Source organism: Littorina saxatilis, linkage group LG3, assembly GCF_037325665.1.
Source record: "Littorina saxatilis isolate snail1 linkage group LG3, US_GU_Lsax_2.0, whole genome shotgun sequence".
Lineage (NCBI taxonomy): Eukaryota > Metazoa > Mollusca > Gastropoda > Littorinimorpha > Littorinidae > Littorina > Littorina saxatilis.
The window spans coordinates 77,694,536-77,717,866 of NC_090247.1; the positions used below are offsets into that span (position 1 = coordinate 77,694,536).

At 46.6% G+C, this 23,331-nt stretch overlaps 1 protein-coding gene across 1 annotated transcript in view; it reads left to right on the forward strand.

Moving 5' to 3' along the window:
• Nucleotides 1-19,951, forward strand: part of LOC138963311 (probable ATP-dependent RNA helicase DDX10) — a 76,895-nt gene extending 56,944 nt beyond the window's left edge. The window contains exons 15-20 of the mRNA XM_070335373.1: nucleotides 1,259-1,399; nucleotides 2,887-3,045; nucleotides 3,527-3,583; nucleotides 9,503-9,600; nucleotides 14,016-14,156; nucleotides 19,833-19,951. Coding sequence (XP_070191474.1) covers nucleotides 1,259-1,399; nucleotides 2,887-3,045; nucleotides 3,527-3,583; nucleotides 9,503-9,600; nucleotides 14,016-14,156; nucleotides 19,833-19,890 — 654 coding nt within the window. The 3' untranslated portion in view covers nucleotides 19,891-19,951. The remainder of the gene's footprint in view (nucleotides 1-1,258; nucleotides 1,400-2,886; nucleotides 3,046-3,526; nucleotides 3,584-9,502; nucleotides 9,601-14,015; nucleotides 14,157-19,832) is intronic.
• Nucleotides 19,952-23,331: the final 3,380 nt, after the last annotated feature.

The following is a 23,331-nucleotide window of genomic DNA, read 5'->3' on the forward strand; positions in this document are numbered from 1 at the left end:
AAAAAAAAAAATAACTGTCTTGAACAGTTTTTTGAATGGTTAATTTTAAAAATTTGATATACAACTGGCTTAACTTGGATTGGTTCTAAATTTCTGTCATGCTTTATTCCCAAACACAAAATTACATGTATTTGGTTTGCTTTTTAAAAGTATTTTTTACTTCAGCATGCAGTGAAATGTGTGTGTTGTTGCACAGGAAGAAGAAGACTGTGAGATGGCGGACATCCCAGCCGACAGCATGCAGTGAAATGTGTGTGTTGTTGTACAGGAAGAAGAAGACTGTGAGATGGCGGACATCCCTGCCGACAGCATGCAGTGAAATGTGTGTGCTGTTGTACAGGAAGAAGAAGACGGTGAGATGGCGGACATCCCAGCCGACAGCATGCAGTGAAATGTGTGTGTTGTTGTACAGGAAGAAGAAGACTGTGAGATGGCGGACATCCCAGCCGACAGCATGCAATGAAATGTGTGTGTTGTTGTACAGGAAGAAGAAGACTGTGAGATGGCGGACATCCCAGCCGACAGCATGCAATGAAATGTGTGTGTTGTTGTACAGGAAGAAGAAGACTGTGAGATGGCGGACATCCCAGCCGACAGCATGCAGTGAAATGTGTGTGTTGTTGTACAGGAAGAAGAAGACGGTGAGATGGCGGACATCCCAGCCGACAGCATGCAATGAAATGTGTGTGTTGTTGTACAGGAAGAAGAAGACGGTGAGATGGCGGACATCCCAGCCGACAGCATGCAGTGAAATGTGTGTGTTGTTGTACAGGAAGAAGACGGTGAGATGGCGGACATCCCAGCCGACAGCATGCAGTGAAATGTGTGTGTTGTTGTACAGGAAGAAGACGGTGAGATGGCGGACATCCCAGCCGACAGCATGCAGTGAAATGTGTGTGTTGTTGTACAGGAAGAAGACGGTGAGATGGCGGACATCCCAGCCGACAGCATGCAGTGAAATGTGTGTGTTGTTGTACAGGAAGAAGACGGTGAGATGGCGGACATCCCAGCCGACAGCATGCAGTGAAATGTGTGTGTTGTTGTACAGGAAGAAGACGGTGAGATGGCGGACATCCCAGCCGACAGCATGCAATGAAATGTGTGTGTTGTTGTACAGGAAGAAGAAGACGGTGAGATGGCGGACATCCCAGCCGACAGCATGCAGTGAAATGTGTGTGTTGTTGTACAGGAAGAAGACGGTGAGATGGCGGACATCCCAGCCGACAGCATGCAGTGAAATGTGTGTGTTGTTGTACAGGAAGAAGACGGTGAGATGGCGGACATCGCAGCCGACACGACGGAGGGAAGCAAGCGCACAACAAAAGCGGCCGTCGTCAAACGCATGAAGAAAAAGGGAATAATGGCCAACACACGACTCACCTTCGATGACGAGGGAAATGTGAGTATCTTCCGTTTGTGAATGGGTTAAAGTCTGTTGTGAAGGTTTACCCCAATGTGGGGCTTGTTGATTGAAGGTTGACTGAAGGTTGACTGAAGGTTGACTGAAGGTGTTGAGTTTGACTGGCAGAGATTGCTTCCGTTATCTCGTCATTGGACACAGCGCTCCCAAACCCGCTTTAATGCTACTTCCGTTATCTCGTCATTGGACACAGCGCTCCCAAACCCGCTTTAATGCTACTTCCGTTATCTCGTCATTGGACACAGCGCTCCTAAACCCGCTTTAATGCTACTTCCGTTATCTCGTCATTGGACACAGCGCTCCTAAACCCGCTTTAATGCTACTTCCGTTATCTCGTCATTGGACACAGCGCTCCCAAACCCGCTTTAATGCTACTTCCGTTATCTCGTTATTGGACACAGCGCTCCCAAACCCGCTTTAATGCTACTTCCGTTATCTCGTTATTGGACACAGCGCTCCCAAACCCGCTTTAATGCTACTTCCGTTATCTCGTTATTGGACACAGCGCTCCCAAACCCGCTTTAATGCTACTTCCGTTATCACGTTATTGGACACAGCGCTCCCAAACCCGCTTTAATGCTACTTCCGTTATCTCGTCATTGGACACAGCGCTCCCAAACCCGCTTTAATGCTACTTCCGTTATCACGTTATTGGACACAGCGCTCCCAAACCCGCTTTAATGCTACTTCTGTTATCTCGTCATTGGACACAGCGCTCCTCAACCCGCTTTAAAGGTCCTTGTCTACATTTTTATACCGAAATCGCCATTTGACCATTAAAATGCAGAGTCTATTATCTACAAATATCAACAATACACCCCCTTTCGATCAGGAAAGACGAAGCCAGTGTAGCCGTTTGAAAATTTCATTGTAGTATTCCAGCGTAGTACTCATAGTAGGATATCCTTATTTGGAAAATGCCAAGCGCAAAACTCCTCTCAAATCCTGTGCAGTTCGTGCGTTTAAAAAAAAGCGTGGACAGCGCTCCAGTGTCAAACTGTTGCTGCACTTGTTTGGGCATGGCTATAAGCATAGTGACATGAATTTGATTGGTCAGTATTTTTAGGCAAAGCACATGTTCTCAGCAAACAGAAAACAAAATATTGGAAGCGTGAGTCACGCTACCCCCCAAAAAAATCTTTTTTTACATATTTTTTTTTCTATAACTTGTTTCCCCATGGTTCATTCATCATTTGACATAATTTTGTATTGAAATCTAACCATAAGATTATTGAAAAAAAGCAAAAATGTAGACGACCACCTTTAATGCTACTTCCGTTATCTCGTCATTGGACACAGCGCTCCTAAACCCGCTTTAATGCTACTTCCGTTATCTCGTCATTGGACACAGCGCTCCTAAACCTGCTTAAATGCTACGTAGGCTAAGTGAATACAACATGACTGTTATGTTATACAAGAGATGGTAGGCTGAGTGAATACAACATAACTGGTGTTTGTTCCCCCAGGTTGTGGTGGACGCACTGAAGCGGCGCATGATGGGCGACGTGTCGGAGGGGGAGGACAGCGACGGGGGCATCAACATCGGATCGGCCGCCAAGCGTCTGCGTCTGGAAGACTCGGTCGACAAAGTGCTGGAGCGCCAGAGGATCAAGCAGAAACACAGGGTGAGACTTCATTTCGTACTCTTTTGTCCCAACGCTGGGACATTGTCATTTATTTTCTTACTCTTTTGTCCCAATGCTGGTTGAACGTGAGACAATGCCACACTTCAACACCAGTTTTTTCACTTGCAATTGTAATTGCTACACTCAAAGCTTCACAGGGGTTGGCAGACGTATGTCAGAGTTCAGATTAAAACTCATGTAAATTTTAGCAGTTGACTGAATCTAAAAAGTAATTTTGATTAAATCATTAAGCCCAGTAATACAATGACTGCATGATGCTGTTTCAAACGTCATGTGATGTTTGACGTTTGCTTTTCAGGAGGAGAGAATAAGCCCAGTAATACAATGACTGCATGATGCTGTTTCAAACGTCATGTGATGTTTGACATTTGCTTTTCAGGAGGAGAGAATAAGCCCAGTAATACAATGACTGCATGATGCTGTTTCGAACGTCATCTGATGTTTGACATTTGCTTTTCAGGAGGAGAGAATCAAGAAGAAGGAGAAGAAGAGAGCGGAACAGGCCCAGCAGAGAAGGGTGAGTAATTCCCCCTTGTGTTGTTGTGTGGCACTGAGTGATTCCCCCTTGTGTTGTTGTGTGGCACTGAGTGATTCCCCCTTGTGTTGTGGCACTGAGTGATTCCCCCTTGTGTTGTGTGGGACTGAGTGATTCCCCCTTGTGTTGTTGTGTGGCACTGAGTGATTCCCCCTTGTGTTGTGTGGCACTGAGTGATTCCCCCTTGTGTTGTGTGGCACTGAGTGATTCCCCCTTGTGTTGTTGTGTGGCACTGAGTGATTCCCCCTTGTGTTGTGGCACTGAGTGATTCCCCCTTGTGTTGTGTGGCACTGAGTGATTCCCCCTTGTGTTGTTGTGTGGCACTGAGTGATTCCCCCTTGTGTTGTTGTGTGGCACTGAGTGATTCCCCCTTGTGTTGTTGTGTGGGACTGAGTGATTCCCCCTTGTGTTGTGTGGAACTGAGTTATTCCCCCTTGTGTTGTGTGGGACTGAGTGATTCCCCCTTGTGTTGTGTGAAACTGAGTGATTCCCCCTTGTGTTGTGTGGGACTGAGTGATTCCCCCTTGTGTTGTGTGGAGCTGAGTGATTCCCCCTTGTGTTGTTGTGTGGAGCTGAGTGATTCCCCCTTGTGGTGTGTGGAGCTGAGTGATTCCCCCTTGTGGTGTGTGGAGCTGAGTGATTCCCCCTTGTGGTGTGTGGAACTGAGTGATTCCCCCTTGTGGTGTTGTGTGGAACTGAGTGATTCCCCCTTGTGTTGTGTGGAACTGAGTGATTCCCCCTTGTGTTGTGTGGGACTGAGTGATTCCCCCTTGTGGTGTGTGGAACTGAGTGATTCCCCCTTGTGTTGTGTGGAACTGAGTGATTCCCCCTTGTGTTGTGTGGGACTGAGTGATTCCCCCTTGTGTTGTGTGGAACTGAGTGATTCCCCCTTGTGGTGTTGTGTGGAACTGAGTGATTCCCCCTTGTGTTGTGTGGAACTGAGTGATTCCCCCTTGTGTTGTGTGGAACTGAGTGATTCCCCCTTGTGGTGTTGTGTGGAACTGAGTGATTCCCCCTTGTGTTGTGTGGAACTGAGTGATTCCCCCTTGTGTTGTGTGGAACTGAGTGATTCCCCCTTGTGTTGTGTGGAACTGAGTGATTCCCCCTTGTGTTGTGTGGGACTGAGTGATTCCCCCTTGTATTGTGTGGAACTGAGTGATTCCCCCTTGTGGTGTTGTGTGGAACTGAGTGATTCCCCCTTGTGTTGTGTGGAACTGAGTGATTCCCCCTTGTGTTGTGTGGAACTGAGTGATTCCCCCTTGTGGTGTTGTGTGGAACTGAGTGATTCCCCCTTGTGGTGTTGTGTGGAACTGAGTGATTCCCCCTTGTGGTGTGTGGAACTGAGTGATTCCCCCTTGTGGTGTTGTGTGGAGCTGAGTGATTCCCCCTTGTGTTGTGTGGGACTGAGTGATTCCCCCTTGTGTTGTGTGAAACTGAGTGATTCCCCCTTGTGTTGTGTGGGACTGAGTGATTCCCCCTTGTGGTGTGTGGAGCTGAGTGATTCCCCCTTGTGTTGTTGTGTGGAGCTGAGTGATTCCCCCTTGTGGTGTGTGGAGCTGAGTGATTCCCCCTTGTGGTGTGTGGAGCTGAGTGATTCCCCCTTGTGGTGTGTGGAACTGAGTGATTCCCCCTTGTGGTGTTGTGTGGAACTGAGTGATTCCCCCTTGTGTTGTGTGGAACTGAGTGATTCCCCCTTGTGTTGTGTGGGACTGAGTGATTCCCCCTTGTGGTGTGTGGAACTGAGTGATTCCCCCTTGTGTTGTGTGGAACTGAGTGATTCCCGCTTGTGTTGTGTGGAACTGAGTGATTCCCCCTTGTGTTGTGTGGAACTGAGTGATTCCCCCTTGTGGTGTTGTGTGGAACTGAGTGATTCCCCCTTGTGTTGTGTGGAACTGAGTGATTCCCCCTTGTGTTGTGTGGAACTGAGTGATTCCCCTTTGTGGTGTTGTGTGGAGCTGAGTGATTCCCCCTTGTGGTGTGTGGAACTGAGTGATTCCCCCTTGTGTTGTGTGGAACTGAGTGATTCCCGCTTGTGTTGTGTGGAACTGAGTGATTCCCCCTTGTGTTGTGTGGAACTGAGTGATTCCCCCTTGTGTTGTGTGGGACTGAGTGATTCCCCCTTGTATTGTGTGGAACTGAGTGATTCCCCCTTGTGGTGTTGTGTGGAACTGAGTGATTCCCCCTTGTGGTGTGTGGAACTGAGTGATTCCCCCTTGTGTTGTGTGGAACTGAGTGATTCCCCCTTGTGGTGTTGTGTGGAACTGAGTGATTCCCCCTTGTGGTGTTGTGTGGAACTGAGTGATTCCCCCTTGTGGTGTGTGGAACTGAGTGATTCCCCTTTGTGGTGTTGTGTGGAGCTGAGTGATTCCCCCTTGTGGTGTGTGGAGCTGAGTGATTCCCCCTTGTAGTGTGTGGAGCTGAGTGATTCCCCCTTGTGGTGTGTGGAACTGAGTGATTCCCCCTTGTGGTGTGTGGAGCTGAGTGATTCCCCCTTGTGGTGTGTGGAGCTGAGTGATTTCCCCTTGTGGTGTTGTGTGGAACTGAGTGATTCCCCCTTGTGGTGTTGTGTGGAACTGAGTGATTCCCCCTTGTGTTGTGTGGAGCTGAGTGATTCCCCCTTGTGGTGTTGTGTGGAACTGAGTGATTCCCCCTTGTGGTGTGTGGAACTGAGTGATTCCCCCTTGTGGTGTGTGGAGCTGAGTGATTCCCCCTTGTGTTGTGTGGAACTGAGTGATTCCCCCTTGTGGTGTGTGGAACTGAGTGATTCCCCCTTGTGTTGTGTGGAACTGAGTGATTCCCCCTTGTGGTGTGTGGAACTGAGTGATTCCCCCTTGTGTTGTGTGGAACTGAGTGATTCCCCCTTGTGGTGTGTGGAACTGAGTGATTCCCCCTTGTGTTGTGTGGGACTGAGTGATTCCCCCTTGTGTTGTGTGGAGCTGAGTGATTCCCCCTTGTGGTGTGTGGAGCTGAGTGATTCCCCCTTGTGTTGTGTGAAACTGAGTGATTCCCCCTTGTGTTGTTGTGTGGGACTGAGTGATTCCCCCTTGTGTTGTGTGGGACTGAGTGATTCCCCCTTGTGGTGTGTGGAGCTGAGTGATTCCCCCTTGTGGTGTTGTGTGGAGCTGAGTGATTCCCCCTTGTGGTGTTGTGTGGAGCTGAGTGATTCCCCCTTGTGGTGTGTGGAGCTGAGTGATTCCCCCTTGTGGTGTTGTGTGGAGCTGAGTGATTCCCCCTTGTGGTATGTGGAGCTGAGTGATTCCCCCTTGTGGTGTTGTGTGGAGCTGAATGATTCCCCCTTGTGGTGTTGGAACTGAGTGATTCCCCCTTGTGTTGTGTGGAACTGAGTGATTCCCCCTTGTGGTGTGTGGAACTGAGTGATTCCCCCTTGTGTTGTGTGGGACTGAGTGATTCCCCCTTGTGTTGTGTGGAACTGAGTGATTCCCCCTTGTGGTGTGTGGAGCTGAGTGATTCCCCCTTGTGGTGTGTGGAGCTGAGTGATTCCCCCTTGTGGTGTTGTGTGGAGCTGAGTGATTCCCCCTTGTGTTGTGTGGAACTGAGTGATTCCCCCTTGTGGTGTGTGGAGCTGAGTGATTCCCCCTTGTGGTGTTGTGTGGAGCTGAGTGATTCCCCCTTGTGGTGTTGTGTGGAGCTGAGTGATTCCCTCTTGTGGTGTGTGGAGCTGAGTGATTCCCCCTTGTGGTGTTGTGTGGAGCTGAGTGATTCCCCCTTGTGGTGTGTGGAGCTGAGTGATTCCCCCTTGTGGTGTTGTGTGGAGCTGAATGATTCCCCCTTGTGGTGTGTGGAGCTGAGTGATTCCCCCTTGTGGTGTGTGGAGCTGAGTGATTCCCCCTTGTGGTGTTGTGTGGAGCTGAGTGATTCCCCCTTTTGGTGTGTGGAGCTGAGTGATTCCCCCTTGTGTGTGGAGCTGAGTGATTCCCCCTTGTGGTGTTGTGTGGAACTGAGTGATTCCCCCTTGTGGTATGTGGAGCTGAGTGATTCCCCCTTGTGGTGTGTGGAGCTGAGTGATTCCCCCTTGTGGTGTTGTGTGGAGCTGAGTGATTCCCCCTTGTGGTGTTGTGTGGAGCTGAGTGATTCCCCCTTGTGTTGTGTGGAACTGAGTGATTCCCCCTTGTGGTGTTGTGTGGAGCTGAGTGATTCCCCCTTGTGTTGTGTGGAGCTGAGTGATTCCCCCTTGTGTTGTGTGGGACTGAGTGATTCCCCCTTGTGGTGTGTGGAGCTGAGTGATTCCCCCTTGTGGTGTGTGGAGCTGAGTGATTCCCCCTTGTGTTGTTGTGTGGAACTGAGTGATTCCCCCTTGTGGTATGTGGAACTGAGTGATTCCCCCTTGTGGTGTGTGGAGCTGAGTGATTCCCCCTTGTGGTGTGTGGAGCTGAGTGATTTCCCCTTGTGGTGTGTGGAGCTGAGTGATTCCCCCTTGTGGTGTGTGGAGCTGAGTGATTCCCCCTTGTGGTGTTGTGTGGAGCTGAGTGATTCCCCCTTGTGGTGTGTGGAGCTGAGTGATTCCCCCTTGTGGTGGTGTGTGGAGCTGAGTGATTCCCCCTTGTGGTGTGTGGAGCTGAGTGATTCCCCCTTGTGGTGTTGTGTGGAGCTGAGTGATTCCCCCTTGTGTTGTTGTGTGGAGCTGAGTGATTCCCCCTTGTGGTGTGTGGAGCTGAGTGATTCCCCCTTGTGGTGGTGTGTGGAGCTGAGTGATTCCCCCTTGTGGTGTTGTGTGGAGCTGAGTGATTCCCCCTTGTGGTGTTGTGTGGAGCTGAGTGATTCCCCCTTGTGGTGTTGTGTGGAACTGAGTGATTCCCCCTTGTGGTGTGTGGAGCTGAGTGATTCCCCCTTGTGGTGTTGTGTGGAACTGAGTGATTCCCCCTTGTGTTGTGTGGAACTGAGTGATTCCCCCTTGTGGTGTTGTGTGGAGCTGAGTGATTCCCCCTTGTGGTGTTGTGTGGAGCTGAGTGATTCCCCCTTGTGGTGAAATGTGGAGCTTTTGTGGGGAGAGAGAGAGAGAGAGAGAGAGAGAGAGAGAGAGAGAGAGAGTGAGAGAGAGAGAGAGAAAATTGAACTTTATTTATCGAGAGTAACAGAATAAGCAAATTTAACATGCTTTTTTTTATCGGGCCCTCGCCTATTGAGGGTAACTCGAATAATAAGAAATCTCCTTAATAAATAAATAACAAAAAGAAATAGAAGTTAAGTTAACTACAATACAATTTACATAATTAACATGTCAAACAATTAAAAAGACATTTGAAATTGCATTATGAATATCAATATCAAGCAATGCTGAAATATTATCACAGAATTATTTACTTATTTGCAAGACAAACAGCATGTAGAGTTTCTTGAATGAGAGAGAGAGAGAGAGAGAGAGAGACACACAGAGTGATAGAGAGAGACAGAGACACAGAGTGAGAGACAGGGAGAGAGAGAGAGACAGAGAGTGAGAGAGACAGAAACACAGAGAGTGAGAGAGACAGAGTGAGAGAGACAGAGACACAGAGAGTGAGAGAGACAGAGAGTGAGAGAGACAGAGACACAGAGAGTGAGAGAGAAAGAGAGAGTGTGCTGAACTGAACTGAACTGAATTCTTAACGGGGATAAAGATTTAAGGCTTGATTGAAAAGCTGACGAAAGATGGTGACCGTATGGTATGGTGACCGTATGGTATGGCATACCGTTCTCATTGACATACCTGTGTGGTGAATGACGCTGTGTGTTTCTCATTGACATACCTGTGTGATGAATGACGCTGTGTGTTTCTCATTGACCCTTGACATACCTGTGTGATGAGTGACGCTGTGTGTTTCTCATTGACATACCTGTGTGGTGAATGACGCTGTGTGTTTCTCATTGACATACCTGTGTGGTGAATGACGCTGTGTGTTGCAGGCTGGTGATGATGGAGAGGAGGATGCGTTGTTGGGCGGTGTGGACGACGACGACGATCCCTTCAAGTACATCCCTGACCCTGACAAGCTGGCCTCACTGTAAGTACATCCCTGACAGGCCCGGTAGCTCAGTTGGTAGAGCACTGGACTTGTGATCGGAAGGTCGCAGGTTCGAATTCGGGCCGGGACGGACACGGGTCAACTTTATGTGCAGACCCAGAGACGGAAGCCATGTCCCACCCCCGTGTCATCACAATGGCACGTAAAAGAACTTGGTCATTCTGCCATAAGTGCAGGTGGCTGAATACACCTAAACACGCAGACACCTGGGTAGCGACCCGAATTTCCCAGCGATGGGACAATAAAGTAATGAAAATGAAATGAAATGAAAATGAGCTGGCCTCACTGTAAGTACATCCCTGACAAGCTGACCTCACTGTAAGTACATCCCTGACCCTGACAAGCTGGCCTCACTGTAAGTACATCCCTGACAAGCTGGCCTCACTGTAAGTACATCCCTGACAAGCTGACCTCACTGTAAGTACATCCCTGACAAGCCTGCCTCACTGTAAGTACATCCCTGACAAGCTGGCCTCACTGTAAGTACATCCCTGACAAGCCTGCCTCACTGTAAGTACATCCCTGACAAGCTGGCATCACTGTAAGTACATCCCTGACAAGCTGGCCTCACTATAAGTACATCCTTGACAAGCTGACCTCACTGTAAGTACATCCCTGACAAGCTGGCCTCACTGTAAGTACATCCCTGACAAGCTGGTCTCACTATAAGTACATCCCTGACAAGCTGGTCTCACTGTAAGTACATCCCTGACAAGCTGGTCTCACTATAAGTACATCCCTGACAAGCTGGCCTCACTGTAAGTACATCCCTGACAAGCTGGCCTCACTGTAAGTACATCCCTGACAAGCTGGCCTCACTGTAAGTACATCCCTGACAAGCCTGCCTCACTGTAAGTACATCCCTGACAAGCTGGCCTCACTGTAAGTACATCCCTGACAAGCTGGCCTCACTGTAAGTACATCCCTGACAAGCTGGTCTCACTATAAGTACATCCCTGACAAGCTGGTCTCACTGTAAGTACATCCCTGACAAGTTGGTCTCACTATAAGTACATCCCTGACAAGCTGGCCTCACTGTAAGTACATCCCTGACAAGCTGGCCTCACTGTAAGTACATCCCTGACAAGCCTGCCTCACTGTAAGTACATCCCTGACAAGCTGACCTTACTGTAAGTACATCCCTGACAAGCTGGCCTCACTGTAAGTACATCCCTGACAAGCTGGCCTCACTGTAAGTACATCCCTGACAAGCTGGCCTCACTGTAAGTACATCCCTGACAAGCTGGCCTCACTGTAAGTACATCCCTGACAAGCTGGCCTCACTATAAGTACATCCCTGACAAGCCGGCCTCACTGTAAGTACATCCCTGACAAGCTGGCCTCACTGTAAGTACATCCCTGACAAGCTGGCCTCACTGTAAGTACATCCCTGACAAGCTGGCCTCACTGTAAGTACATCCCTGACAAGCTGGCCTCACTGTAAGTACATCCCTGACAAGCCGGCCTCACTGTAAGGACATCTAGACCTGGGAACCCCTGTTTTGCACTTTGAGTATTCTCAAACAAACTTGGTGTATTTTCAAAAAAATGAGCGTACTCCACACAGCGTTTGCACACCCATGATTAAAACATGCCTCATGCGCGTCCGTCACACTGTTAATTAAGTTTACCTATACATTTAAAACAAATGCTTTTTTCAAGTTTTACTGACAAAAACTGTACCGTATTTGACGGACCACAAGCCGCGACTTAAAATTTTTTTTTTTAAAAATCGCATTGCGGCTAATAAAAAGATGCGGCTAAAACGTTACCTAAACTTGAATAGCATTCACCTAATGGAAGTCGCCGCGGATTTTCATTTCGCTCGATTAGCGATTACTGGTACTTTATTAGCTCTCTACTCAAGACTCTGCGCTTTTCTCTTTCTTTCGCGAATCTTCGTTTGTCAACAAGTCGTCGTGACAAGCGTACAGAGAAACACCAGATGTATCAGGATCTCGCGCGCGCGAGATTTCGTTTTTTTGTGTCTCGCGATAGTTGGAGGAGCGAGAGCCGCCATGTTGTGTTTTCGTCTGCTCGAAATGTGCGCAAAAGTCGTAAATCATCCCAAAAAAGCTTATTCCGGGCGGGACTGCATGTGTGTGTTGGTTACAAATTGTGTGTGTGTGATATTTTTCTTCAAATTTTTTCACTTTTCTTCTTTGTTTCACTTGTTTATTCTCGGAGCCGATTTCGCCAAATACCATACTTTCGTTTGCCTGGTTGTTTTGATTGATTGACACGATCCGATTATATTTTTTTCGACGGCGGCTAATATAGTGACGTAATCATGTGCCAAAATACTGGATCGGCTTCAGGATGGGCTTGTGAAGAAAAGTAGTCTAGGAATTTTTCTCGTCGTATTTTTTTCCCACTGACCGTACTGAGCGTATTCTCGACAATCATGCGTACAAAATACGGCGAAATCGTATGGGTTCCCAGGTCTGGACATCCCTGACAAGCTGGCCTCACTGTAAGTACATCCCTGACAAGCTGGCCTCACTATAAGTACATCCCTGACAAGCCGGCCTCACTGTAAGTACAGCTCTGACCCTGACAAGCTGGCCTCGCTGTAAGTACATCCCTGACCCTGACAAGCCGTCCTCACTGTAAGTACATCCCTAACAAGCTGGCCACACTGTAAGTACATCCCTGACAAGCCGGTGATACTGTAAGTACATCCCTGACAAGCTGACCTCACTGTAAGTACATCCCTGACAAGCCGGCCTCACTGTAAGTACATCCCTGACAAGCTGGCCTCACTGTAAGTACATCCCTGACAAGCTGGCCTCACTATAAGTACATCCCTGACAAGCTGACCTCACTGTAAGTACATCCCTGACAAGCCGGTCATACTGTAAGTACATCCCTGACAAGCTGACCTCACTGTAAGTACATCCCTGACAAGCCGGTCATACTGTAAGTACTAAACTGACAAGCTGGCCTCACTGTAAGTACATCCCTGACAAGCTGGCCTCACTATAAGTACATCCCTGACAAGCTGACCTCACTGTAAGTACATCCCTGACAAGCCGGTCATACTGTAAGTACACCCCTGACAAGCTGGCCTCACTGTAAGTACATCCCTGACAAGCTGGCCTCACTGTAAGTACCGTAAAGTACCTTGTAAGCGCCCAGTATCGAGTAAGCGCCCACCCCCCACTTTTAGTCCAAAACCGTGCATAGGGTATAGTACCTTGTAAGCGCCCACCCCCCACTTCGCACCATTGAAATCAGGGGTAATAAAAATTCCGCACTTGATCTGCTAGTTTTGTGAATGATTTCCCTCCGCTCTTGCAAACCATATCAAACGCCTGCAAGTCAATGATTACAAGATGCCGCGGATCAAATCGTACACCGTTGAATTTAAGCTGTCAGCTCTTGACTATTTGATTAATAACGCCAATGGAAATGTGTCGCAAACAACAAGTGAGTTTGGGGTAGATAGAAAAAGGATACGAGAATGGCGAGAGAATCGCGATACCCTGTTACGTCACCAGGCCGGAAAGGAAAAGAAGAAGCTCTCTCTCTCTCTGATCTCTCTCTCTCTCTGATCTCTCTCTCTGATTTCTCTCTCTCTCTCTGTGATCTCTCTCTCTCTCTCTCTCTCTCTCTCTCTCTCTCTCTCTCTCTCTGTGATCTCTCTCTGTGATCTCTCTCTCTGATTTCTCTCTCTCTCTCTCTGTCTCTCTGTCTCTGTCTCTCTCTCTCTCTCTCTCTCTGGGTCGGAATTGGTGCACAGGGGGGGTGGGCGCTTACAAGGTACTTTACGGTACATCCCTGACAAGCTGGCCTCACTGTAAGTACATCCCTGACAAGCTGGCCTCACTGTAAGTACATCCCTGACAAGCTGGCCTTACTGTAAGTACATCCCTGACAAGCTGGCCTTACTGTAAGTACTAAACTGACAAGCTGGTCTCACTGTAAGTACATCCCTGACAAGCTGGCCTCACTGTAAGTACATCCCTGACAAGCTGGTCTCACTGTAAGTACATCCCTGACAAGCTGGCCTAACTGTAAGTACATCCCTGACAAGCTGGTCTCACTGTAAGTACATCCCTGACAAGCTGGCCTAACTGTAAGTACATCCCTGACAAGCTGGTCTCACTGTAAGTACATCCCTGACAAGCTGGCCTTACTGTAAGTACATCCCTGACAAGCTGGCCTCACTGTAAGTACATCCCTGACAAGCTGGCCTCACTGTAAGTACATCCCTGACAAGCTGGCCTTTCTGTAAGTACATCCCTGACAAGCTGGCCTCACTGTAAGTACATCCCTGACAAGCTGACCTCACTGTAAGTACATCCCTGACAAGCTGGCCTCACTGTATGTACATCAATCTCGGACATGACAGTGTTCAATCCAATGTTCAATTCATACATTGCATTTTACAGAGGCAGTGAAGAGTCTGGAAGTGGAGACGATGAGAATGCCGATGACAGCGGTGATAACGGTGATGATGACAGTGGGGATGACGGTGATGATGCAAGCAGCAGTGATGAAGATGATGAAGAAGTGGTTCCAGGAAACAGAAGGTTGGTCTGGTTGTCATGGTGATGATCATTTGAGAATTGTGCCTGCACTGTGAATTGTCGTGAGAAACTGACACTCGACTTTTTGTACTGCAGTACTATTTGAAGAATACATCAACAACAAGAAAACACTAACATAAACTCTGCGTGTTCAAACTCTCAAAATGTTTGTTGTCAACCTGCAGCAAAATTTAGAATGCATCCAATCCAATCCAATCCAATCTATTACAACTTTATTGTTTGACTGTTTGCAGTAGTCTCCCTTGAAAGCAGCAACTCCGCACTGACTGACAGAGAATTGAGACAATGATGATGATGCTTCCTGTCCCACAGAACTTGGTCCATTAGGGACCAGGTAGTTGGAGGGGGGGATGTTGAGGTTATATCAGATGTTTTTAAAGCTAGAGTTTTGATACTTTGCACACATCTAGGGTTTGATGATCTCCAGACTTGACGCAAGTTTGATTGACCCTCGTCAAGTTTTGGGGTCACAGGGGGTCATGTTCAACTCATAATAACCTAACATTGATGTTCTCTCAGGCGTTTCTGAAGGTAGACATTTGAAACTTTGAACACTTTAAGGGTTTGATAATCTACCGACATAACCCTAGTTTTGTTGACCCCCTTCACATTTTGGGGTCACAGCGGGGTCATGTTTGTAAAAACTTTGGGTTGATTTTTGTTCAGTTATTTTGGGAGCAAAAGCCTACAAATTTCACATAATTGTAGGTGTTGGTAATCAGCAGACATGAGCAACATGTGACTTGTTTCCATCAAATGTTAGTCACAGCATGAAAATATATGTTAATATAATAATAATAATAATAATAATATGTTAATATACCGTGGAAACCTCCTTTTAAGACCTAAAACAAAATCTGAGAAAATCGTGGCTTTAAAAAAAGTCTTAAAATGGGGGTAAACTTTCAGAATGTATTAGAAAATGTGAGAAAACTGGGTTTTGAATGGGCGGAAGGTCTAATCGGGGGATGGGGGTATTAAAAGGGAAGGAGGCTTCTATTGGGTAGGATTGTTGGGGGAACTGAAGGGGGGGGGGGGGGGGTTGTGGGTTAATAAGGGAAGGAGGCGTCCATCGGATGGGGACGGGGAGGGTCTTAAAGGGGAGGGAGTACATCTGATTTTGGGGGGAGAGGGGGGAGTTGTCTTAAAGGTGGGTTCCACTGTAATGGGAAATGATGAAGGAGAGTAGTGTTAAAGGGGGGTTCCACTGTAATGGGAAATGACGAAGGAGAGTTGTGTTAAAGGTGGGTTCCACTGTAATGGGAAATGACGAAGGAGAGTAGTGTTAAAGGTGGGTTCCACTGTAATGGGAAATGACGAAGGAGAGTTGTGTTAAAGGTGGGTTCCACTGTAATGGGAAATGACGAAGGAGAGTAGTGTTAAAGGGGGGTTCCACTGTAATGGGAAATGACGAAGGAGAGTAGTGTTAAAGGGGGGTTCCACTGTAATGGGAAATGATGAAGGAGAGTTGTGTTAAAGGGGGGTTCCACTGTAATGGGAAATGACGAAGGAGAGTAGTGTTAAAGGGGTGTTCCACTGTAATGGGAAATGACGAAGGAGAGTAGTGTTAAAGGGGTGTTCCACTGTAATGGGAAATGACGAAGGAGAGTAGTGTTAAAGGGGGGTTCCACTGTAATGGGAAATGACGAAGGAGAGTAAAGGGGTGTTCCACTGTAATGGGAAATGATGAAGGAGAGTTGTGTTAAAGGGGGGTTCCACTGTAATGGGAAATGACGAAGGAGAGTAGTGTTAAAGGTGGGTTCCACTGTAATGGTAAATGATGAAGGAGAGTTGTGTTAAAGGGGGGTTCCACTGTAATGGGAAATGACGAAGGAGAGTTGTGTTAAAGGGGTGTTCCACTGTAATGGGAAATGACGAAGGAGAGTTGTGTTAAAGGGGGGTTCCACTGTAATGAGAAATGATGAAGGAGAGTAGTGTTAAAGGGGTGTTCCACTGTAATGGGAAATGACGAAGGAGAGTTGTGTTAAAGGGGTGTTCCACTGTAATAGGAAATGATGAAGGAGAGTAGTGTTAAAGGGGGGTTCCACTGTAATGGGAAATAACGAAGGAGAGTAGTGTTAAAGGGGGGTTCCACTGTAATGGGAAATGACGAAGGAGAGTAGTGTTAAAGGGGTGTTCCACTGTAATGGGAAATGACGAAGGAGAGTTGTGTTAAAGGGGGGTTCCACTGTAATGGGAAATGATGAAGGAGAGTAGTGTTAAAGGGGGTTCCACTGTAATGGGAAATGACGAAGGAGAGTAGTGTTAAAGGGGGGTTCCACTGTAATGGGAAATGACGAAGGAGAGTTGTGTTAAAGGGGGGTTCCACTGTAATGGGAAATGACGAAGGAGAGTTGTGTTAAAGGGGGGTTCCACTGTAATGGGAAATGACGAAGGAGAGTAGTGTTAAAGGGGGGTTCCACTGTAATGGGAAATGACGAAGGAGAGTTGTGTTAAAGGGGGGTTCCACTGTAATGGTAAATGACGAAGGAGAGTTGTGTTAAAGGTGGGTTCCACTGTAATGGGAAATGACGAAGGAGAGTTGTGTTAAAGGGGGGTTCCACTGTAATGGTAAATGATGAAGGAGAGTAGTGTTAAAGGGGGGTTCCACTGTAATGGTAAATGACAAAGGAGAGTAGTGTTAAAGGGGGGTTCCACTGTAATGGGAAATGATGAAGGAGAGTAGTGTTAAAGGGGAGTTCCACTGTAATGGGAAATGACGAAGGGGAGTTGTGTTAAAGGGGGGTTCCACTGTAATGGTAAATGACGAAGGAGAGTAGTGTTAAAGGTGGGTTCCACTGTAATGGGAAATGACGAAGGAGAGTAGTGTTAAAGGGGGGTTCCACTGTAATGGGAAATGACGAAGGAGAGTAGTGTTAAAGGGGGGTTCCACTGTAATGGGAAATGACGAAGGAGAGTTGTGTTAAAGGGGTGTTCCACTGTAATGGTAAATGACGAAGGAGAGTAGTGTTATAGGGGGGTTCCACTGTAATGGTAAATGACGAAGGAGAGTAGTGTTAAAGGGGGGTTCCACTGTAATGGGAAATGACGAAGGGGAGTAGTGTTAAAGGGGGGTTCCACTGTAATGGGAAATGACGAAGGAGAGTAGTGTTAAAGGGGGGATCCACTGTAATGGGAAATGATGAAGGAGAGTAGTGTTAAAGGGGGGTTCCACTGTAATGGGAAATGACGAAGGGGAGTAGTGTTAAAGGGGGGTTCCACTGTAATGGTAAATGACGAAGGAGAGTTGTGTTAAAGGGGTGTTCCACTGTAATGGTAAATGACGAAGGAGAGTAGTGTTAAAGGGGGGTTCCACTGTAATGGGAAATGACGAAGGAGAGTAGTGTTAAAGGGGGGTTCCACTGTAATGGTAAATGACGAAGGAGAGTAGTGTTAAAGGGGGGTTCCACTGTAATGGTAAATGACGAAGGAGAGTTGTGTTAAAGGGGGGTTCCACTGTAATGGGAAATGATGAAGGAGAGTTGTGTTAAAGGTGGGTTCCACTGTAATGGGAAATGACGAAGGAGAGTAGTGTTAAAGGTGGGTTCCACTGTAATGGGAAATGACGAAGGAGAGTAGTGTTAAAGGGGGGTTCCACTGTAATGGGAAATGATGAAGGAGAGTAGTGTTAAAGGGGGGTTCCACTGTAATGGGAAATGATGAAGGAGAGTTGTGTTAAAGGGGGGTTCCACTGTAATGGGAAATGATGAAGGAGAGTTGTGTTAAAGGGGGGTTCCACTGTAATGGGAAATGACGAAGGAGAGTTGTGTTAAAGGTGGGTTCCACTGTAAAGGGAAATGACGAAGGAGAGTAGTGTAAGCATTTGCTTTTCCTGTTAATTTCCAGTGTTTGGAAAGCTTTGCAGGGGAGTCTGGAGAATGGCATCTTTAAATATTTTTTTTAATTTTATTTTTGAAACCAAGAACATGTTTATGATTGTTTGCAGTTACTGATAAATAATGTGCCAGCTGTGGATTCTTGTCATGAACTTAACAAGCTTACCTAGTCCAAACACGATGACTAAGAAGTCTGAAAAATCTTCATTTTTGACTGACTGAGTAACTAAGAATGTTGGAGAAGGAATGATAGGTGTGGACAAATTGTGTAAAGAGTTCTTCTCTCTGCTAAGCCATGACCTGCTATCATGTTATGTACTTCTCTCTGTTATGTACTTCTCTCTGTTAAGCCATGAACTGCTGGCATGTTATGTACTTCTCTCTGTTATGTACTTCTCTCTGTTAAGCCATGACCTGCTGTCATGTTATGTACTTCTCTCTGTTATGTACTTCTCTCTGTTAAGCCATGAACTGCTGGCATGTTATGTACTTCTCTCTGTTAAGCCATGACCTGCTGTCATGTTATGTACTTCTCTCTGTTATGTACTTCTCTCTGTTAAGCCATGACCTGCTGTCATGTTATGTACTTCTCTCTGTTATGTACTTCTTTCTGTTAAGCCATGACCTGCTGTCATGTTATGTACTTCTCTCTGTTATGTACGTACTTCTCTCTGTTATGTACTTCTTTCTGTTAAGCCATGACCTGCTGTCATGATATATTACTTCTCTCTGTTATGTACTTCTCTCTGTTAAGCCATGAACTGCTGTCATGTTATGTACTTCTCTCTGTTATGTACGTACTTCTCTCTGTTAAGCCATGACCTGCTGTCATGTTATGTACTTCTCTCTGTTAAGCCATGACCTGCTGTCATGTTATGTACTTCTCTGTTATGTACTTCTCTCTGTTATGTACTTCTCTCTGTTAAGCCATGACCTGCTGGCATGTTATGTACTTCTCTCTGTTAAGCCATGACCTGCTGGCATGATATGTACTTCTCTCTGTTAAGCCATGACCTGCTGTCATGTTATGTACTTCTCTCTGTTATGTACTTCTCTCTGTTAAGCCATGAACTGCTGGCATGATATGTACTTCTCTCTGTTAAGCCATGACCTGCTGTCATGTTATGTACTTCTCTCTGTTAAGCCATGAACTGCTGGCATGTTATGTACTTCTCTCTGTTAAGCCATGACCTGCTGGCATGTTATGTACTTCTCTCTGTTAAGCCATGACCTGCTGGCATGTTATGTACTTCTCTCTGTTATGTACTTCTCTCTGTTATGTACTTCTCTCTGTTAAGCCATGACCTGCTGGCATGTTATGTACTTCTCTCTGTTATGTACTTCTCTCTGTTATGTACTTCTCTCTGTTAAGCCATGACCTGCTGTCATGTTATGTACTTCTCTCTGTTATGTACTTCTCTCTGTTATGTACTTCTCTCTGTTAAGCCATGACCTGCTGGCATGTTATGTACTTCTCTCTGTTATGTACTTCTCTCTGTTAAGCCATGAACTGCTGTCATGTTATGTACTTCTCTCTGTTAAGCCATGAACTGCTGGCATGTTATGTACGAATAATATAAGTAAGCACATTTCGTGAAGAGCTCTTGTCTCTGTGAATCCATGACCTGCTGTCATGTTATGTAAGAATAATATAAGTACATGTAATCACATAATGACACTTTTCGTAAAGAGCTCTTGTCTCTGTTAGCCATGACCTGCTGGCATGTTATGTAAGAATAATATAAGTATTGATGTTCAGGGATGACTGTCGTTGTAGAACTTCTTCAATTTGTTCTTAAAATTTGCTTTTGTTTGTTTTCAGCTCTTTGGAGGACGCGGCCCTTCAGTTATTGCAAATGAACAGAAAGAAAAAGACATGAGTGTCGACAACTTTACTGATTAGAGTTTTTTGTGAAATAAATATCCTGGTTTGAAACATCATCATTTCATATGTGTGTGTGTGTGTGTGTGCTTGTCTGTGTGTGTGTGTGCTCTTGTCTGTGTGAGTGTGTGTGTGCTTGTCTGTGTGTGTGTGTGTGTGTGCTTGTCTGTGTGTGTGTGCTTGTCTGTGTGTGTGTGTGTGCTCTTGTCTGTGTGTGTGTCTGTGTGTGTGTGCTCTTGTCTGTGTGTGTGTGCTCTTGTCTGTGTGTGTTTGTGCTTGTCTGTGTGTGTGTGTGTGCTTGTCTGTTTGTTTGTGTGTGTGTGCTTGTCTGTGTGGGTGTGTGCTTGTCTGTGTGGGTGTGTGCGTGTGTACATTTATGTGTGGGTGTGTTTGTGTGAAAACATAAGCTTGTCTGTTGTGTGACTCGTGGTTCATAGCTTGTCTGTTGTGTGACTCGTGGTTCATAGCTTGTCTGTTGTGTGACTCGTGGTTCATAGCTTGTCTGTTGTGTGACTCGTGGTTCATAGCTTGGCTGTTGTGTGACTCGTGGTTCATAGCTTGTTTGTTGTGTGACTCGTGGTTCATAGCATGTGTGTTGTGTGACTCGTGGTTCATAGCTTGTCTGTTGTGACTCGTGGTTCATAGCTTGTCTGTTGTGTGACTCGTGGTTCATAGCTTGTTTGTTGTGTGACTCGTGGTTCATAGCATGTGTGTTGTGTGACTCGTGGTTCATAGCATGTGTGTTGTGTGACTCGTGGTTCATAGCTTGTCTGTTGTGTGACTCGTGGTTCATAGCTTGTCTGTTGTGTGACTCGTGGTTCATAGCTTGTCTGTTGTGTGACTCGTGGTTCATAGCTTTTCTGTTGTGTGACTCGTGGTTCATAGCATGTCTGTTGTGTGACTCGTGGTTCATAGCTTGTCTGTTGTGTGACTCGTGGTTCATAGCTTGTCTGTTGTGTCACTCGTGGTTCATAGCATGTCTGTTGTGTGACTCGTGGTTCATAGCTTGTCTGTTGTGTGACTCGTGGTTCATAGCTTGTCTGTTGTGTGACTCGTGGTTCATAGCATGTCTGTTGTGTGACTCGTGGTTCATAGCATGTCTGTTGTGTGACTCGTGGTTCATAGCATGTCTGTTGTGTGACTCGTGGTTCATAGCATGTCTGTTGTGTGACTCGTGGTTCATAGCTTGTCTGTTGTGTGACTCGTGGTTCATAGCTTGTCTGTTGTGTGACTCGTGGTTCATAGCTTGTCTGTTGTGTGACTCGTGGTTCATAGCATGTCTGTTGTGTGACTCGTGGTTCATAGCTTTTCTGTTGTGTGACTCGTGGTTCATAGCATGTCTGTTGTGTGACTCGTGGTTCATAGCTTGTCTGTTGTGTGACTCGTGGTTCATAGCTTGTCTGTTGTGTGACTCGTGGTTCATAGCTTGTCTGTTGTGTGACTCGTGGTTCATAGCTTGTCTGTTGTGTGACTCGTGGTTCATAGCTTTTCTGTTGTGTGACTCGTGGTTCATAGCTTGTCTGTTGTGTGACTCGTGGTTAATAGCTTGTCTGTTGTGTGACTCGTGGTTCATAGCTTGTTTGTTGTGTGACTCGTGGTTCATAGCATGTCTGTTGTGTGACTCGTGGTTCATAGCTTGTCTGTTGTGTGACTCGTGGTTCATAGCTTTTCTGTTGTGTGACTCGTGGTTCATAGCTTGTCTGTTGTGTGACTCGTGGTTAATAGCTTGTCTGTTGTGTGACTCGTGGTTCATAGCTTGTCTGTTGTGTGACTCGTGGTTCATAGCTTGTCTGTTGTGTGACTCGTGGTTCATAGCATGTCTGTTGTGTGACTCGTGGTTCATAGCATGTCTGTTGTGTGACTCGTGGTTCATAGCATGTCTGTTGTGTGACTCGTGGTTCATAGCTTGTCTGTTGTGTGACTCGTGGTTCATAGCTTGTCTGTTGTGTGACTCGTGGTTCATAGCTTGTCTGTTGTGTGACTCGTGGTTCATAGCTTGTCTGTTGTCACTCGTGGTTCATAGCTTGTCTGTTGTCACTCGTGGTTCATAGCTTGTCTGTTGTGTGACTCGTGGTTCATAGCTTGTCTGTTGTGTGACTCGTGGTTCATAGCTTGTCTGTTGTGTGACTCGTGGTTCATAGCTTGTCTGTTGTGTGACTTGGGGTTCATAGCTTGTCTGTTGTGTGACTCGTGGTTAATAGCTTGTCTGTTGTGTGACTCGTGGTTCATAGCATGTCTGTTGTGTGACTCGTGGTTCATAGCTTGTCTGTTGTGTGACTCGTGGTTCATAGCATGTCTGTTGTGTGACTCGTGGTTCATAGCTTGTCTGGGCCCGTATGCTTATGGGAGAAGTTCGCGACAACTCCCGAAGTTTTGAGTGACATCGGAAGTACTTGCCTCACTTTCGTATGCATGGGCCGGAAAAAGGGTTTACCTCGAAGCAAAGCGAGGAAGTAACTCAGGGTATTTTGCGACTACTTCTAAAGTTTTGAGTGACATCGGAAGTACATCCTCACTTTCGCATGCATGGGACGAAAAAAGAGTTTACTTTGGAAGCTAACGAGGAAGTAAATGAGGGTAAATGTACTACAGCCAGACCCAGTAGTAAACACGCTACTTCCACAGTTTCTCAGTGCAAAAAGGCAGGGCTTTTCTTCAGTTTTTCATGTCAAACCGAGCTGACGCTCCAAAAGAGAGAAAATAGAGGGAAAAGTCGTATCTTCTGCATGCATTTCGTGCAAATTTCCCTGAATACAAACCTGAGTTGCCAGCTTTGACTTTTGTTTGTTGATCTGGGTCATTGGCCACCACTCTTTCATTCCCGCTTATACGAGGGGGTTACTGTGTTTCTATGAAAATGGGCGTCGTTGTGTGCATGTGTGAGTGTGTGTGTGTGTGTGTGTGTGTGTGTGTGTGTGTGTGTGTGTGTGTGTGTGTTTGTTTGTGTGCATGCGTGCGTGTGTTTGTGTTCGTGTGCGTGTGTGTGTGTGTGTGTGTGTTCGAGTGTTTAAGTGTAAGTTTCTGCTATTTTTTTTGTCATTGCTTTATCTGTGTGTGTGTGTGTGTGTGTGTGTGTGTGTGTGTGTGTGTGTGTGTGTGTGTGTGTGTGTATGTATTTGTGCGAGTGCCTGTCTGCCTGTGTGTGCGTGCGTGCGGGTATAATTGTGCGTCTGTTCCTTCATACGTTTGTTTGCGTGTTCGTGTGTGTGTGTGTGTGTGTGTTTGTGTGTGTGTGTGTTTGTTTGTGTGTGTTTGTGTGTGTATGTTTGTGTGTGTGTTTGTGTGTGTGTGTGTGTGTGTGTGTGTTTTCGATGTTATGTGTGTGTTCGACGGTGTGTGTGTGTTCGACGGTGTGTGTGTGTTCGACGGTGTGTGTGTGTTCGACGGTGTGTGTGTGTTCGACGGTGTGTGTGTGTGTGTGTGTGTGTGTGTGTGTGTG